The 19,555-nt window shown below is 44.2% G+C and overlaps 1 protein-coding gene across 6 annotated transcripts in view; it reads left to right on the top strand.

The window, feature by feature from the left end:
* The window catches only part of Fat1 (FAT atypical cadherin 1), a 123,520-nt gene that overhangs the window by 80,131 nt on the left and 23,834 nt on the right, over positions 1 to 19,555 (top strand). For all 6 annotated transcript variants that reach the window (XR_013045319.1, XM_042262668.2, XM_076553441.1 and 3 more), the window contains exons 6-11: positions 84 to 294; positions 3,016 to 3,155; positions 7,679 to 7,954; positions 8,098 to 8,308; positions 13,258 to 17,325; positions 18,012 to 18,208. Coding sequence is in view for 5 of the 6 variants with exons in the window: in XM_042262668.2 (XP_042118602.1) it covers positions 84 to 294; positions 3,016 to 3,155; positions 7,679 to 7,954; positions 8,098 to 8,308; positions 13,258 to 17,325; positions 18,012 to 18,208 (5,103 nt within the window). In the remaining variant the exon portion in view is untranslated. The remainder of the gene's footprint in view (positions 1 to 83; positions 295 to 3,015; positions 3,156 to 7,678; positions 7,955 to 8,097; positions 8,309 to 13,257; positions 17,326 to 18,011; positions 18,209 to 19,555) is intronic.

The following is a 19,555-nucleotide window of genomic DNA, read 5'->3' as shown; positions in this document are numbered from 1 at the left end:
AGACGATCAGACCCGTCTAGGCTTCCGTTAGGGGGATCTAACTTGCGATTGCTGTTTGCATCTCCTCTCTTCATGTTTTATAGATTAAGGCAGTCGACAACGGTCGCCCTCAGAAGTCATCAACCACCAGACTCCATATTGAGTGGATCGCCAAACCCAAGCCGTCCTTGGAGCCGATTTCGTTTGAGGAGTCGGTTTTCACATTCACTGTGATGGAGAGTGACCCAGTGGCTCACATGATTGGGGTGATATCAGTTGAGCCTCCCGGCATGCCCCTGTGGTTTGACATCATTGGTAAGCATTGCTCATAGCTTTGGTCCTCCTCGTGTGGGTTGCACTGGGAACCTGATATGGTTTTCCAGAGGTGAAGAATTTTCTATAATGGTTTGACAGCAGAAAAAAAAAAAAAAAAAAACTCACCACATGTATTAAAATTACTTAAAGTAAGTACTCCTGGGTGTAGAGAGATGCTTCAGTAGAGGAGAGCACCAGCTGCTCTTCCAGGGGACCCTAGTTGATTTCCTGCATGCACATGACAGCTTACAACCCTTTAGAACTCCGGTTCCAGGGGATTGGATGCCCTCTTCTGGCCTCTACAGTCACTGCATGCATGTGGGGCAGAGACTAACATGCAATGGAAAAACATCCACCACACACATAAAAGTTTAAAAGGAACAAACATAAAACACGTATTCCAACACCGTTAAGTCAATTCACTTTTTGCTTGTTTGTTTTTGAAGACAGGGTTTCTCTCTGTAGTTTTGGTTTTGGTGCCTATCCTGGATCTCGCTCTGTAGACCAGGCTGGCCTCGAACTCACAGAGATCCACCTGGCTTTGCCTCCTGAGTGCTGGGATTGAAGGTGTGCGCCACCAACGCCCGGCTGTCAATTCACATTTTTACAAAAAAATTTTTTTTGGACATACACAGGGAGTTTCAAGAACCTAAATTTGGACCAGTCCACACACACACACACACACACACACACACACACACACACACACACACACACGCCATGTTATTATTTGTGATTATATGAAATTGATAGAGTCTGCAATAGCTTCTTAGTATTATTTACCTCATTTTCCAGGAAGCTTCACCCTCCTATAAAATATGCATGCTTAAGTCAGCATTTTTGCCAATTGATGAACTCACACTTAGACTTTTCAATTTGCTTTTTTTAAAAGAATATGTTAGACTGTACACCTCACCTGACCCCCTTCACTTCCCACCGCCGCTTAGATAAACTCAGGCCCTGACCATGCTAAGCCAAGCAAGCTCTCTGTGACGACTCCACTACACACTTACCCTTGTTTTGTTTTGTTTAATTTTTGAGACAGGATTTTATTAAGTGGCTCAGGGTGGCTTCAGATTTGTCACCCTTTTCTATGTCAGCGCCTGAGTAGCTGGGATCATAGATGTGGGCTACAATGCCTAGCCTTAGGCCTTTTAAAAATTCTTTTTACCACAATATTTTTTTTTTCTTTTTGGCTTTTTGTTGTTGTTGTTTTTTTTTTTTGTTTTTTTTTTTTTTTTTGAGAGAGAGTTTCTCTGTGTAGCCCTGGCTGTCCTAAAACTCCCTCTGTAGACCAGGCTGGCCTCAAACTCAGAGATCAGCCTGCCTTTACCTCCTGAGTGCTGGGATTAAAGGCATGTGCCACTACCATGGGCTCTCCACAGTATTTTAATTACAAGGACATTTAACGAATTGGAAGTCTGTTTATAGCCACCATCTCCAGTTGGAAGTTAACCACGTCTTCCTTTCCTCCCGTCCCTTAGCCCTGTTGCCTCCCAGTGTGTGAAATGATAGCTCTGAAACCATGAGGGTTGTCCTTGATGGGGGGGAGTGATGAATGCTATCACGCTAACCATAGTCATGGCATTTTCTTTTCTCTTAACTTCTCTCACGTTTCCAGATTAACCAGCTTCTGTTGTACCGTATCAGACTTGCTCTTAATTCCTCACTGTTGGGAACCGGTTTGATTGACTGTTCTTCTTCTTCTGTGCTTGCTTTCCACGCTTGCTTGCTTCCTTTGGCTGTGGCCAGGAGATGCACTTGCTAGAGAAGTCTTTTACGTCTTTCAGATGACTTGTGACCTGAACTGTACAGCAGAAGGTATCTGCTGAGATCACATAATTTGCCGCGTGATTATGAGATCAAAAAAATCAAAGCATGGATTTTGTTTCTGGAGTTGCCAACCCCCTCCCCCCCATCCCAATTCTTTTCATAGTGTGTGCATGACCACCCATCTCAGTCATAAACGTGTTGATTCCTACATCAATAATTGTCCCTGCATCAATAATTTCAGATTTGAGACAGATGACTAGTGTTTGTCTCTGTGTGTGTATATGTTTTGTTTTGGGGGTAGATTCAGCCCATAATTTAAGTATGTCATTAAGCCTTGTTTTCATTCCATTTTTTTTTCTCATATTAGTATGAGTGTCTCAAGTTCCCACGTGTTTCAAGAGAGTTTTATTTAGAATGTAATTGGGGGCATAACTGGATAATACTAATAGGACAGAAACTTGCTTCTGAAAACGTAGCTTTAAGGAGATGGTCTGATTCAAGTTAAATCTGTTTCAGAGTTCACATTTGTTTTTAATAGTTATTGCTAGTGTAGTATGTTCAAAATAGTACGGTTCTTTTTTTTTTTTTTTCAGTAATGAAAACTGTTTTCAGTGAGCTTTTCATAACCATGCCCAAATTTTTAGACTGCCTGAAAAATCAGAAGTATTTGACAGGCAGTGAGCGTTAGCAGGGCTCTTTGTGGAGTTGCTTCTTCTCAATTCTTGACCTCCTGAATGTTCAGGCCCTGTGTTTCCCTGAAAGCACGCTAAAGAGACAGCCATTCTTTCTTTCCCTGCCTTTGGAAACCCTAGCTCCTTGGAGTCACTTGGGTCATTGTATTAAAAGTCTGTTTTCATGGCCGTTAAGTTTCGGAAAGCCCTAAAGCACACGGCAGATCTTCGTTGTGTGGTTTGCTCCAGCACTTCTGTGTGTCCCCATTTCATCTAGGTGGCAACTATGACAGTCACTTCGACGTGGACAAGGGCACCGGCACCATCATTGTTGCCAAACCCCTCGATGCAGAACAGAAATCCAACTATAACCTCACAGTGGAGGCGACCGATGGAACCACCACCATCCTCACTCAGGTGAGTGAACGCGGGCCATGCGTTTGTGAGAGGGGCCGAGGAAGGTGCCCTCCCTTCGGGGATGCAGAGGCACAGGGGGCAGTTGGGTGTTGATGCGGTTTACACGTGTACACACCAAGAGTTCTTAGGTAGGGACAGAAAACGTAAATCCCAAGTGGGGTTTTGCCTTCTGTGTAACAGTCTCATAAAAATTTCAATAGGAGAATGTGACCAACGAGTGTGAAATGCGTGTTTAGCAAGCATTAGGTACTGTATTTGAACCAATAAATGTGAATCCTCTGGAAAAAAAATTTTAATAGGAGACTTAAGTCCAAAAACATTTTCCCATCAACGTCTTTTTGGCGTTACACTTATTTTTAGGCCGTCTTGGTAGAGTTTTATCACAGGATGAGTTACATACATCATTTTCTTGAAGCTCTTAATATCTTAAACTGCTGACAGGTTCCCTCTCTCCCTCTCATCCTCCCTCCCCTCCTTTCTTCCTTCCCGTTTCTTTTCATTGGAATTAAACCCGGGCTTGTGTCAAAGTGAATCATGAGTGAGGTTGTACCAACAATTCCCTTTACATTTTTTTTTTGTTGTTGTTTGGTGTTGCTATCTCCTCATTGATAGCTGGTTAGATTTCTGGTTTTCCTACTTCAGTGTTAAAACCCTGTAAGTGAATTGAATTCTCCTTTTTAAATGAATTCTCTGATTCTTTGTAGTGGCTGTCCAAAATAAAGTTCTTGGATGACTGGTAATTGTAGGTTTTAGGAGGAAGCCTTTCCTCCCTCCCTCCCTCCCTCCCTCCCTCCCTCCCTCTCTCCCTTCCTCCCTCCCTTTCTCACTCATTCACAAGTACTTGTTGAACATTGTGTTAGGCCGCCTGTTTCTTTAGAAGCCAGAGTCGGGCAACAGGGCCCAAATCCTGTTCTCTTGGATCTTAGATTAGGGTGACAAGCTAAAAGACTTGTGTGTTACTTAAACATCCCTAAGGAAGCTGAGGCTTAGGGACTGGACTGCTTCTGAATTCTGTCTTTATATTATGTTCTCTGAAATCTGAAATTAGAAAAAAAAACACCCCCTCTGTCATTTAGTTACATTAATGAGTAAACATGAGATGTATTTTCAGTTAATAAATGACTAGATAATTTAAGGGTAGCTGTAAAAGCATTTTATTCCCCTCTCCACCAAATCAAATCAAATACTTGTGCTTTTAACGTACATAAGATTGGTGTTGTATGCTGTAGTTTATGCTTTCGGGGGGTCATCTTGAGTTGCCCTGTGGAAGGTGTAGTGCCACACCGCAGTTTCTGTTTCGGTCTTTGCTCATCTCATTGTGGTAACGAGCAGCATGCATTGATTTTTCTCTCCGTGAAAAGAAGCCCCTGATGTTCAACCATAGAGAATGAAAGTGAGAATGAAAACATCAAAAATTACAGTAACCTTTGAACAATCATTCTTGGAGAAAGGTTTAAACAGGGTCGCTGTGCGTGGTCTCGTTCATGTGAGGAACCGGAAGTGTCGCAAGAGGAACTTGGTAGGCTGTGGAAATGGCCCTCTGCAGTGGGCCATTCTCATGACTATGACTGTGTTTCCACATGGCGTGTTTACCTCATTAGGAAATAATTAGTAATGCACCTCTCGCCGCGCGGCCCACCCCCCCCAACTGCATTTGTAGTATGGTTGGGTGCTCAGGATGAAAATTTAATGTACATTACTAAAATTCCTCTGAAACGCAGGAGATGAATTAGTTTCCCTTCCTCTTAAAATTCAGGGCAGTGTTTGTAGCTCTGTAACGTGCTGTGAAGCCTGTCCAGAGAGTCCCGACAGTGTCCTGAGGGACCAGTGGCATGGAGAGGTTGTCGCGATACAAGACAGTGGTGACAGAGCCCCGGGCTGACCCGTGATGATGGGGACAAAGGGAACAGGCAGTAATTAGGTTTAGGTTTCTGTCGGGAACTGTGCACAGGGAGATAGAGATCGGGGATGGAGTGGAATGGATCCCGTGAAGAGGCACAATGGCCACCTGAGCCACACTGATAAGGCCTGGGACACTGGGCAGCTGCAGGTTTGTTGGTGAAAATCAAGAACCCATGTGGCAGCTGTGTGCATTCAGGTCAGTTGCAGCTCAGGTGCGGGATGTGGGAGGGGCCGGTCAGACACGGCGCACTCTGCAGAGCAGAGCAGGAAGGAGACAGCGTGGATGGCACTGTTCTGCGCATAAAGCTTCATCCTTCCACTTAGGATGCTCCCGGCACCCGGTTGAACCATTTTTCCTTCTCTCCTGTGTGTGTCTGCAGTGAACTTACACATCCAGCTAATAATTATTATTATTATTGTTGTCATTATTATTATTATTATTATTTTGTAAGACAGGATGGGGTGGTGTTACATGGAAGCGGCTTCATTCAAGTTTTCTTGCAGTTTCTCTGGAACATGACTGGTGGGCGCATCATGCGCAGGCAGCCTGGTTGGAGGCTTGTCACCACCTCGCGCTTGCTCCTGGGCAGGGACGAACCTCAGACTCCCTCTGCTTCTGTTCCCTCACCTGGAAAGTGGAGATAGTGGATAGTGCTGGCCACCCTCCCAGTTCTGAGAGTCACGGGAGATGGAGCAGAGGACTCGCTCTTCATGCTCTTACCGCCTGTCCCCAGGACATGCTCACATGACATAGATGCCCCACAGCATCACTGTGGAGGCTCCTGACCCTCCCGCACCCCTGAAACTTCATTTGCTTTCCTGTCTCTGGTCCCTGAAACTCATCCGGGGCTGCTTGCCACAGAAATGGTCCCCTTGCCTGAGAAAAGGAGGTGAAAATGCATTTCCTCTGCTGAAAGGACGTGTGCCGTGTATAGGATAGCTAACTCTCCATCCTTAGCCTGGGAGTTTAGGCTGGTGCAGATTCATTTCCATAGTCTTCCTGGTCCTTTGTTCTTTCAAGTCCAAGTCTTTCCGGTCTCTAAAGACAGGTATGCATTCTCAACTTTGACCTTCCTCGCTGACCATCTTCTTCCCAGTATCTCTTGCTTTGGGAAGCCCCACCCAACCTCTGGACTTTATAAACAACTTACCTTATGGTGTGCTAGCAGAGTTTAGGCTTTGTAGGACTATGGCATTGCCCTTGGAGGTTGAAAATATGATGAGGACAGTCACTATTGCATACTTGCTTTTCACCTCAGACCTTGTGGGTGAGAGCTGGGCCAGTGCTCAGTGAGAACGTGTCTCATGAATTACCTTGTCAAAATGGGTTGCTCATTCTCATCAGCTTTTTGTTTGATAATGGTTAACCGAACCCAGAACAGCATCAAACTTCTCTTCCTAGTTCCCACTCCATGGTCAATGTAAGTTTTAAACTTGTAAATGGACCATGATTTGACTTATAGAAGGACGCCCCTTTACAGCTGTGCCTCTGGGGCATTCTTTCATCTTGAAGAGTGAGCCATCAGGAATTTCAAATGATTACATACCTTTCACATCACACCTTTTTTGTGGTTAGGTGAATGAATTTAGTATTCACATAGAATTGAGGGTGTCTGTTGATGCTGTGATGTTCTTTGGCAATACTGGTACAGTTGCATGCAAATTCTGTCTTCGTGTGGGTGCAGTAGTGTGGTCTACAGTTACCTGGCATTGCTAGAACTTTGGCCCCTTGTTCCCCTTAAATTAATAAAGCCCTGTGTTCTGTCGAAGCCAGTGAAGCTCAGTTTTCTTGTTCATAGACTCTAATCCATATTTTATGATTGGTACTGACTTTTTACTATGCCTTATCCATCTATAAATCGCATCATTCCAAAAATTAATCATCTGTCAAGGTAAATATCTTTTGTTTCTAATTATGACTAAGTTTTTAGGCATCTTCCTTTTTGCTCTAACGCTTTCATTTTATGTTGCTATATTTGACAAGAGTTTTTCTTTTCAACCCTACTTAATTGCCTTTAGGAAAGAAACATTCACTACTTGTATAGATTTTGAAGTCACAGAAATAGAGTTTAAGAACATAATTTGCCAGTAGTGGGGTTCTAACCTTCAGCTCATGCGTGCTAGGAGGTAGCCAGTCCCTAAACTACAGCTTCAGTGGTTTCTAGTTGCTTCTTTTGTGTTAAAATCTTATGAGGAACTTGGAGTCTCAGATATTAGAATGAGAAATTTAGGTACCGTTACCACTCCCCTTACGGGCCTAAATCTAATGTAGGAAATGGGTACACCATAATCCTGGCAAAGTAAAATCTGATACCTTTTCTGAATCATTTCTAAAGTTCTCTTGTAGAGACCTGCAGAGAAGTTAGCCTGCATTTCATAAAGTTTCAGCTGTGACCAGAATCCTGTCTCCATAGTTATTGTTAAGTATTAAGTAAATAATACACCAAAGATCAGCTGTAGGAGGTTTCTTTGATTCTAGACTTTTATTGCTTTTCTTTCTCATGCTCATATTTAATTTGGCTCTGTAGCATTTTTCAATATACATGTATCATTTATTTAAATTTTAAAACAGCCTAATTATGAATGTATCTTTATTCGAGTCCTTCTGTCCCTCCCTCCAGGTCCTCATCAAAGTCATAGATACAAATGACCACCGCCCGCAGTTTTCCACATCAAAATACGAAGTTGCTGTGCCTGAAGACACAGAACCAGACACAGAGATTTTGCAGATCAGCGCCGTGGATAAGGATGAGAAAAACAAACTGATCTACACCCTGCAGAGCAGCATAGACCCAGTGAGTCTGAAGAAGTTCCGCCTGGATCCCGCAACAGGTGCTCTCTCCACGTCTGAAAAGCTCGATCATGAAGCCATTCACCAGCACGTGCTCACCGTCATGGTACGGCCCCTGCCTACCCTGGTGTCTCGCCCCTTGACTGGAAGGTTTCCTGTGATGGAAAGGAGGAGCGATACCTTTTTATTTCTAATCCGCAGGAAAGAAGAACCACAGTAGAGGTAACTACAGTGTGTTGATTCTTTCAGGTACGGGATCAGGACGTCCCCGTGAAACGCAACTTCGCCAGGATCGTTGTAAACGTCAGTGACATGAATGACCATGCGCCATGGTTCACCAGTTCCTCCTACGAAGGCCGGGTTTATGAATCGGCCGCGGTCGGTTCAGTTGTGTTGCAGGTTACGGCTCTGGACAAAGACAAAGGGAAAAATGCCCAAGTGCTGTACTCGATCGAATCAGGTATTTTTGAAGCAATGGAGGAGTCTCTTGTCTTTCTGTTTGAAAAGTGTATCCTGCACTTTCTAAAATGACTTCTAGGTGTTGAAGCATTTCTACGTACCGCTGCAAAAATGTATTAAAATTTTAACTATTTAAAAAAAAAAAAAAAAAACCCGCCAAGGAACAAAGATAAATAAGCTTGAGTGTCAAGAATTCTGGAGATTACCAGTATTAACATAAATTAAGACTGATAAATCGTGCGGAGGTGGGGGAACTTTATTTTCCTAATTCAGTATTTCTGGAATTATTTCAGGCAGTCATTTTAGGCTCTAAACCTAGTCAGGAAAATGCTGGCTTAGGAATTCAACATTTTAATGAGAGTATTTTCTCTGGCTCGGAGTAAAAAATGCCACAACAATGTGATGACTCGCCCATCTCGGGCCAGTTCTCAGAGAAAAGGGGGCTCCCTACTTCCTTCACCTTACAGGCTAGCCTCACATTCCATCTCCATGTACAACTAGCAGTTGAGTATCATGCAAAGAATCGAGTTGTTGGAACAGGCTACAGAGTGGGAACACAGAGGTAGCCCGCCGGAGCCAGGGAGGTAAACTGAGCCTAGGCCTGGGAATTCCAGAATAAAATCAGGAAAGAGCCCACAGTTGAGGATCATCAGAGCCGTGGTCACAGCTACATGACGGTTTTTGTTCTTTTTCTGCGGCTGTTCGCTTATGCTGGGTTCTAAGGCAGCCCCGTTCATGTGCGGGTACTGTGCAAGAAGTCTTCATGCTGTGCTCGGTAGGTCGGGCTTTCCATTGGCCTCACCTGGATGAGTGGAGAGAGGCTCTCCTGTGGGGCGCATGCTCATAGTTAGGAATCCCTTTGTCCTGGGCCTTTCCTATTCCTGCTCTGTACCCAGTGAGTGACAGGTGTGACGAAGACACTTCGGTTTCCTGGGCCTCACAGTTGTTAGTATAAGAAATAGAGCCAAGTTCATTCTTTGTAATGATTTTAGAGGATTTTAATCTACTTTTTCCTTTAAGTGCAGAGCTCTGTCTACTCACACATGGTCTCTCCTAGGCACTGAATCCATAGAGCTTGTTGATGATCTGTAGATCACAGACTCCAAATCTGAGTATGTAAGGAGTAATTTTGACATAAATACTTACTGGTGTGCTTTATGCACTGATTAAACTATTTTTATTTCCTTACACGTTTGAAAACTTCATTTGTTTCCTTTAAAAGAACTGGGTTGACTTCATTATTCACAAATAAGATTTTATATACGGCCTATGATTAGAGTGTTAAAATGCATTGTAGTTCAGTTAGTGCCTTGGAAAGAGATAAAGAACTTTTTCCTCCCCGCTGCTTGAGAAATTTAGCAGTTAGAAAAACAGTACATTCCATTCCTGCATGCCCGAGCATTTCAATGAAGTGACTTTGTCATAGACAAACCGACTGGGTTTATGTAGGAGAAAACGTTCAACTTTCCCTTAGCTTTCACATAATTTTCAACAACTGGGTGGTTAAAATATGATTGTTGGTGCCTGAGTGAAGGCATGTACATTCTTTGAGTGTTTGTGATGACTGATGGGATTAGTAATTTGGTATTCTAAGAATGGAACTCTGTCTCTCCCCAAAGAATAGACTGAGCACCACTGGACGGTTCCCATGTGGAATTGGAGTTTAAGACACAGCTTTCATAATGCAATATCATGCTACAAAGTGCTTTCATAGGAAGCCATTTCCAAGTGTAGTAGCATTTGTATGTGCCTGTGTCTGTGTATATACGTAACACCTACTGGAATAGAGTGAACTGTAAAATGGTCATCCTACCTTTCATTTAATACATCATTCATAATCAGCTATTCTTAACTTGTATCCAGTTGCATTTAATAAAGTTCAAAAAACTGGTTTTCAATTTTACTCGTAATACTGCATGTTTAATTAGGAGAAATTTATTGAGCAAAAGGTTTAGTCTGATTTTAAGTCCTCAGGGAAAGGAATTTAATAAAAAGGTATTTCCAGTGGCAGCTGAATTATGCACCAGAGACACAGAAGCGCCATACGCCGGGCTGGATGGTGTTGACTTGTCTAAAACGTAGACTAGAGCATTACTTCACTGCTGTTGTCACTGCCGGAGAGAGCTAAGACTTGGTGAATGTATCATTGATTAGAATTGGTTTTGTGCCTCAGACTTACATCATCATCGCCATTGAAACTTAGTAGAGGTTTCCACACTGTCAGCAAGTCCTTACCGAACACAGGCTGTAGTGCATCTCTCTCTCTTGTGCTGTATAGGAAATAGCCATGGCCTAAGAGCAACATTGGCTTGTTAGTGCAGATAATTTTCCCGTGGAAAAGTAGAGAATAATTTTTTACAGTTGTACTATTCCAGCTAATGCAAATGAGTCAAGCCCACCCTAGTGCAAACTTCTGCTTGCCTCCTTATTTCTATTCACAGAATGGAGCAGAGATGTATTTCAGGGCTTGGGAAACACACCTGTCACACAGCAGTCCACAGCCTGCCTTGCCTTCTGTACATCAGAAACTTTGTGTCTTGATGTATATCCCTGTGAGATCCAAATACTGAATCCCTGGCTGGGCTCCTGGTGAATCTTTTTTATGTCATTGACAAGCTCGGGGCCCCCTGAATCCAATGCTAGGATCTCCCAGCTGATGAAAAAATTGTTTTGAATTTTACACAGCTGATAAATAGCAAGAATGTTCTGCATACTGTAAAGAAAATTCAGGAGCTGGGTGTGGTGGCATATGCCTTTAACTGCAGCCCTTGGGAGGCTGAGGCAGGAGGATTATGAGTAGGAGACCAGCCTGAGATACATAGTGTGTTCTGGATGAGCCTGAGCTACACAAAAACAAAAGGCCAACCAAAAATATATGAATAGGAAGAAAGAAAACACTTAAAATGGAAAACTGTAATCAAGAATAAAAGTAGCCACACCGGACAAGGAAGGCCTTCAGGCAGAGACATTCAGGTAATTCCAAGTGAACAAGTGAGTCGGTGAGTGGAGAAATTTTGAGCATAGCTAGGGAAGGCTCCTTTGGGAGAGAATAAGGTGAATATAGGCATCCTGGGGTAAGAGAAGAGCAGAGAGGATGCTGGGAACACAGTCGTGCATCATAACACTGTCCATCTCTGCAACACTGAAAACCTCGCTTCATTTCTTCATTTGAGGCCTTGGATGTATGAAACTTTATTGGCAAATAAGATTTCACAATGGAAAATAGGACAAATACATGCAGATGAAGGGATATAAATGTTGCCAGATGGACTGTTTTCCAAAGAAGGCATAAGAAAGCCTCGGGAATGGGTTGGGGCGGGGGGATAAAGTCAGTTGCCAACAATGTGAGCAGGTGCACCTGTTAGTCTAGGTAGTCACCGTAAGTTTGGAAGGTGAGAGTAATGGGCAGCTAGAACAAGAAAAGGATCTCGGAGTTTTGATGTTTGCCGAAGACACAGTGACAGCCTGGGATCGTGGATGCTCCTAAATACAGACAGGCCGGAAATCGGTGTCTGAGCAGCCTGGCAGAGGCCTGGGCCAAGGTTCAGCCCAGACCTTCAGGGTCTGGAGAAGCCCATGCTTCCTCTCTGTTTCAAACCCAGGCACTGCCTGGGGCTTGGACACAGAGCAGGCCAACTTAATGAAAACCAGGCTACGTCTGGCCTCAGAAAAAAATGTCATGGATTTTTGGAAAATGTATTTAATGAAGGAAATGAACACTGTACAGGAAGTGCTTACTCTTCATGGGGAGAGAAAAGTGCTCATTAGTTAATCCTCTGGTTTACAGATCACACTGAGTAGTTCTAGTCTCGGGAGTCTGCCGGTGGCAAACCCGGAGGAAGGCCGGTGTGAGGACACACTTACATGGCAAGTGAACTTGGTTTTGCCACAAAGTGTACATTTGGGAAGAATGAATTCAGGTCTGGGGCTGATTTCTAGATGCTTATTTATGAAACAGAAGGATAGTAAGGATTCATGGAGGGATCTAACCCGAAGACAGATGCACACACTGCCTTGGCCTCATCCAGAGCATCTAGAGAAGTACTGGACACTCTGGAACTCCCAGCGTGCTATGGGGTGTTGGGGAGTCGAGGAAATACTAAGTCTCTGCATAGGAGAGCCTGGAAAGGTCCAAAGAAACGCCCGTAAACCCATCTGTCCTAGCAGTTTGCTTCTCATCTGCAGAAGCGCTGTTGAGGTTTTGAAGCAAATAACTCCGTGTTGCGGAGGCTTTTGTGTGCCGCGTGAGCTGGTTTTGTCTCTTGGCTGCTGTCATCCACGTGGAGTAGCACTTCCTCCCTTCAAGTTGTGACAGCCAAACTGCCAGGTGTCTCTCCCCTGGAAGCAAAATCCCCCCCCCCCCCCGAGAGTCACAGAAGATAAGTCAACTTGGAAAAGGTTAAGAAGGGAGTGTTGTTGAAATCTTTAAAAACCGTGACGACGTAGGGTGGGCTACAGAAAATTGTTCCTCGGTTCCCTAAGTACTTACAGTACAAAGCTTTCTTCAAGCGCAGTGTAAATTTTCTTAGTGAATTGCAGTTTTCCCTTGTAAGTGGTAAGTGCTGAAAAATTGATGCGTCCTGCAGAATTTCAAGGTACTGTTGGAAAAAAAAAATCCTTAACTGAATTGCTTTGTGAGAGGAGAGCCATGTGTTCCTACAACACATTTTTCAGTTCAGCAGAGAGAGAATTTTGAGTTTAGGTACAGAACAGTTTTTTTTTTTCTTTTTTCTTGCTTTTCAATATTTGACAGCCAAAATTCTGAACAGTTTAAATGAGTAAAAATGAAGTAGGTTGAAGGTTTCATTCAGTTGTTGATATCTCCTGCTTTCCTATTTAATTCAGGATGTACATTTTAAATATCTCTCTGTTTCTCTGCTATTTCTGTCATCTTTGGGTTTTTCTCTAATAGATTTCCTTTTTTTTTTCCCTTTTTTCCTGCCCTTCCAGGAAACATTGGAAATTCTTTTACAATTGACCCCATCTTGGGCTCTATAAAAACTGCCAGAGAATTAGATCGAAGTAACCAAGTAGACTATGATTTAATAGTGAAAGCTACAGATCAAGGCGATCCACCGATGAGTGAAATGACTTCTGTGCATATCTCTGTCACCGTGGCCGATAATGCCTCTCCAAAGTTCACCTCCAAAGAATACTCTGTTGAAATCAGCGAAGCCGTCAGCATTGGGACTTTTGTTGGGATGGTCTCTGCTCACAGTCAGTCATCGGTGATGTATGAAATCAAAGATGGAAACTCAGGGGATGCCTTTGACATTAATCCACACTCCGGAAGCATCATCACTCAGAAAGTGTTGGATTTTGAAACACTGCCCATTTATACATTGACAGTACAAGGGACCAACATGGCCGGTCTGTCCGCCAACACGACTGTGGTAGTGCACATGCAGGATGAGAACGACAACCCACCCGTTTTTACGCGGGCAGAATATTCAGGGTTCGTTAGCGAATCGGCGTCCGTCAACAGCGTGGTTCTAACAGACAGGAATGTTCCGCTAGTGATTCGCGCAACGGACGCGGACAGGGAATCCAATGCTCTGCTGGTTTATCAAATAGTCGAGCCATCTGTGCATGATTATTTTGCCATTGATTCCACCACTGGTGCCATTCACACAGTCCTGAGTCTGGACTACGAAGAAACGCGTGTCTTCCACTTTACGGTACAAGTGCATGACATGGGGGCCCCACGCCTGTTTGCTGAGTATGCAGCCAATGTGACTATTCACGTAATTGACATCAATGACTGCCCTCCCGTCTTCTCCAAATCACTGTACGAAGCATCCCTTTTGCTGCCGACGTACAAAGGCGTGAAAGTCGTCACCGTGAACGCCACCGATGCCGATTCCAGGGCATTCTCACAGTTAATGTACTCCATCACCGAGGGCAACATTGGGGAGAAGTTCTCAATGGACAGCAAGACGGGCACAGTAACAATACAGAACACAACCCAGCTGCGCAGCCGCTATGAGCTGACCATCCGAGCCTCCGACGGCAGATTTGCCAGCATGACCTCTGTGAAAATCAACGTGAAGGAGAGCCGAGAGAGCCCGCTCAAGTTTACCCAAGATGTCTACTCTGCAGTTGTGAAAGAGAACATCACGGAGACCAGGACGTTAGCCGTCATCACGGCGATCGGGAACCCGATCAACGAGCCTTTGTTTTATCACATCCTCAACCCGGACCGCAGATTTAAAATCAGCCACACATCGGGGGTGCTGTCAACCACCGGGATACCATTTGACCGTGAGCAGCGGGAGGCGTTCGACGTGGTGGTTGAGGTGACGAAAGAACATGAGCCGTCGGCCGTGGCCCACGTTGTGGTGAAAGTCACCATAGAAGACCAGAATGATAATGCGCCGGTATTTGTCAACCTCCCCTACTATGCTGTGGTGAAGGTGGATGCTGAGGCGGGCCACGTCATTCGCCACGTCACTGCCATCGACAGAGACAGCGGCAGGAACGGTGAGGTACACTACTACCTGAAGGAGCACCATGACCACTTCCAGATCGGACCCTCTGGGGACATTTCTCTGAAAAAGCAATTTGAGCATGACACCTTGAATAAAGAATATCTTGTGACGGTGGTTGCCAAGGACGGAGGAAGCCCGGCGTTCTCTGCTGAAGTTCTGGTTCCCATCACTGTCATGAACAAAGCCATGCCTGTGTTTGAGAAGGCCTTCTACAGTGCAGAGATTCCAGAGAACATCCAGATGCACAGCCCAGTGGTCCATGTCCAAGCCAACAGCCCAGAAGGGTTGAAAGTCTTCTACAGCATCACCGACGGAGACCCTTTTAGTCAGTTTACTATTAACTTCAACACTGGCGTGATAAACGTCATCGCACTGCTGGATTTCGAGTCCCACCCAGCCTATAAGCTGAGCATACGGGCCACCGACTCCCTGACTGGCGCTCACGCCGAAGTGTTTGTTGATGTCATAGTGGAGGACATCAACGATAACCCTCCAGTGTTTGTGCAGCCGTCCTATGCCACAACCCTGTCTGAAGCATCTGTCATCGGAACATCTGTCCTTCAGGTTAGAGCGACGGATTCTGATTCAGAACCAAATAGAGGAATTTCCTACCAGATGTTTGGAAATCACAGCAAAAGTCATGATCACTTTCACATAGATAGTAGCACTGGACTCATTTCACTGGTGAGGGCTTTGGATTACGAACAGTTCCAGCAGCACAAGATTTTTGTAAGGGCTGTCGATGGAGGGATGCCCCCACTGAGCAGTGATGTGATTGTCACCGTGGATGTCACCGACCTCAATGATAATCCACCTCTGTTTGAACAACAGGTGTATGAAGCCAAAATTAGTGAGCACGCCGCTCATGGACATTTTGTGATGTGTGTGAAAGCCTGCGATGCCGACAGTTCAGACCTAGACAAGTTAGAATATTCCATTCTGTCTGGCAATGACCATAAAAGCTTTGTCATCAACAGCAAAACAGGGATTATAACTCTCTCAAACCTGCGCCGACACACCTTGAAGCCATTTTATAGTCTCAACGTTTCTGTGTCTGATGGGGTTTTTCGAAGCTCGGCTCAGGTTCACGTAACTGTGATGGGAGGCAATTTGCACAGTCCTGTTTTCCTTCAGCATGAATATGAAGTGGAATTAGCTGAAAACGCTCCCTTACATACTCTGGTGGTCCAAGTGAGGGCAACTGATAGGGATTCTGGAATTTACGGCCACCTAACTTACCATATTGTAAATGACTTTGCCAAAGACAGATTTTATGTGAATGACAGAGGACAGATATTCACGTTGGAAAAACTTGATCGAGAGACCCCAGCAGAGAAAGTAATCTCAGTCCGTTTAATGGCTAAGGATGCCGGAGGGAAGGTTGCTTTCTGCACCGTAAATGTCATTCTTACGGATGACAATGATAATGCCCCACAGTTTCGCTCAACCAAGTATGAGGTGAACATTGGATCCAGCGCCGCCAAAGGAACGTCAGTCATTAAAGTCTTTGCCAGTGATGCTGATGAAGGCTCCAATGCTGACATCACCTACGCCATCGAGGCAGATTCTGAAAGTGTGAAGGAGAATTTGGAAATCAACAGACTGACAGGCCTGATTACTACAAAGGAAAGTTTAATCGGCTTAGAGAATGAATTCTTCACTTTCTTCGTTAGAGCTGTGGATAACGGGTCTCCCCCCAAAGAATCTGTTGTTCCTGTCTATGTGAGAATACTTCCACCGGAAATTCAGCTTCCAAGGTTTTCAGAACCTTTTTATACTTATGCCATTTCAGAAGACATGCCTATCGGGACAGAAATTGACCTCATCCGGGTGGAACCTAGCAGGGCTGCTCTTTACACCCTAGTCAAAGGCAATACTCCCGAGAGTAATAGAGATGAGTTCTTTGTCATTGACAAGCAGAGTGGGAGACTGAAACTGGAGAAGAGTCTTGACCATGAGACCACTAAGTGGTATCAGTTCTCCATCCTGGCCAGGTGCACTGTTGATGATCATGAGGTGGTGGCGTCTATAGATGTTAGTATCCAGGTCAAAGACGCAAATGATAACAGCCCAGTTTTGGAGTCCAGTCCATATGAGGCCTTTATTGTTGAAAACCTGCCAGCAGGAAGTAGAGTCATCCAGGTCAGAGCATCTGACCTAGACTCCGGAACCAATGGCCAAGTCATGTACAGTCTAGATCCATCCCAAGGTGCAGACATCATGGAATCTTTTGCCATCAACATGGAAACAGGCTGGATTACAACTCTGAAGGAGCTTGACCATGAAGAGAGAGCCAATTACCAGATTAAAGTGGTCGCGTCGGATCATGGTGAAAAGGTTCAGCTGTCCTCCACAGCCATTGTGGATGTGACCGTCACTGATGTCAACGACAGCCCACCACGGTTCACAGCTGAGATTTACAAAGGGACTGTGAGTGAGGACGACCCTCCAGGTGGCGTGATTGCCATCTTAAGCACCACCGATGCTGACTCTGAAGAGATTAACAGACAAGTGACATATTTCATAACAGGTAAAACACCCACGACAAATGATTCAGTAGAAAATGAATCCATATTATATGAAATATGCTAGGTATGAAATTATGGATTTGGGGACTTGATGTGACTTTAGTCAAGCATGTCTAAAATTAGTAGAAATAATATATAAGTTGAATTTAAAGGTTTTTAAGCAAAGCTGTTTCAGCCAAGACTCTTGTGACTTACTCTGTTAAACTTTATAGTGACTATTTAATAAATATGATTAAAAGGAAATAAAAGGTATAGGTTTATTTGCAAGCTAAATTATCACTCTTTACGTTTGATAAATGTTAATCTCATATTTGAATAGAGATGTTGCTGATGCTTTGTTATTATAAAAAGGAAAGGTCATATGTAGCAATATGTATAGCACACACCTGTAATCCCAGCTCAGAGGAAGCTGAGGGAGGAGGATTCTGTAAGTCAGAGGCCAGTCTGGGCTGTAGCCCAGACTACATAGTGTGTTCAGTCCAGCTTAGAATACAAAACCACAGCAACAAAAGTAAAGAAAAACTAATATGCATTGCATTTAATTATAATGTCAGTAGTCTTAAATCCCCTTAAAACCATAATGTCATACTTTTTTGTGTAGTTTATTTTTTTTCTCGTGATTACTTAGTTCACTTTCTAACCCATCAGCGTTGGCCATCATTGGTCTTCCTCTCTTTTAATTTCCTAGGAGGGGATGCTTTGGGACAGTTTGCTGTTGAGAATATACAGAATGAGTGGAAGGTCTACGTGAAGAAACCTCTGGACCGGGAACAGAAGGACAGTTACCTTCTGACCATCACAGCAACGGATGGGACCTTCTCTTCCAAAGCCAGAGTGGAGGTGAAGGTTCTGGACGCCAACGACAACAGTCCAGTTTGTGAGAAGGTAGGTGTGCATTGTACATCAGGATTGTACATTACCAGTGTGAGTCTCTTCCGCACTTTCCGAAGGGCAGCCATGGGGCCATGCTGTTCACACATGTTTTGTGTTATGGTTGCTTATTGTTGAGGTGGAGGAGAGAGAGTCACGTGCACAGGACTTGAGAAAGCGTCAAGGCTACTGCATGCTAAGTTGGTCAAGAACTTTTTACTAAAACACTCTAAAGTGTCGGCCCCTTATACCAGTATCTGACTTTAAAACTGCTCTCTAAACTTTTAATGATGATAATCTCTTCATTTGAGGATAGGGTTGTTTGGGGGGGATGGGGAGACATCTGGCCAGCAGCCTTTCCTGCACGGCACAGGTGTGCTGGAACAGACCATTTTGAGGCATTGGTTGTTCACACCAGAGAAACCAAGAGGTCAGTGGAATGACCTGCTGCTGCTGGATCCAATTTAACTGGGGCCATGGAACCGTAGCAGGAGTAATCGCTGGAGCTGAGCCATGCAAAGCTACCCAGCGGCAGAGCTGGGTTTAACCTTTAGAAGGTAGCACTCTGATGACCAGGGGGAGATGGAAAGCCTTGCAGTGTGAAGAGTGAGGGCAGGCATGGGGAATACCAGCTTCATTTGCCAGCAGCGGAGGGATCTGTTAGCAACCATGGAAAAGGCCCCAGGCATAGTGGCTGGCCCACACCTGATACCCCAGCCCTTTTGGCTGGAGTAGGAGAATTGCCACAGGTTCTCAGAGAAGTAAACACAAAATTCATCGTCAGAGGAAGTGCGGCTTCTGAGGGATGAGTTGTTGATTCCAGAATGTATTTGTATTTTTTGGATGGCAGTATTTGATAACAGTGACAGTCTATGTATCTGTTCTTTTAGAACACCCACACATACATACTCTCTCTCTCTATATATAGTATACACACATATACACACACATATAAAACATTTTTACCCCATTCATATTTTTAAAATATCATACCACTCTGCCTTAGGTAATAATGTAATTGGGAGCACAACCACTTAAAGTAATCACTGTTACAAAATACCCCATTTTGTGAACCATAAAATATATGTCCCTATATGAAGCTCTTACTAAGAAGTAATGCAGCAGAAGCGTAATCTCTTTCCCTTATGTTCTATTTATGGCATGGCTAATGTGATAATTGGAACTGGAACCAGTGTCCAACTGTGTGAGGATTTAGGCAGATGTGAAGAAAGCGGAAACCAGGCAGGCTGACCAACATGCCTGAGCCGCGCCTATCCCATTTTCCTCCCCATGAACAGGACATTTCTAACTACAGTTATCTGGTTTTGTGTGATGAACAGTTGGTTGTCCATAGTAAATCCC

The sequence above is a fragment of the Peromyscus maniculatus genome, chromosome 17 (assembly GCF_049852395.1).
Source record: "Peromyscus maniculatus bairdii isolate BWxNUB_F1_BW_parent chromosome 17, HU_Pman_BW_mat_3.1, whole genome shotgun sequence".
NCBI lineage: Eukaryota > Metazoa > Chordata > Mammalia > Rodentia > Cricetidae > Peromyscus > Peromyscus maniculatus.
This window is presented reverse-complemented; position numbering and strand designations above follow the sequence as displayed.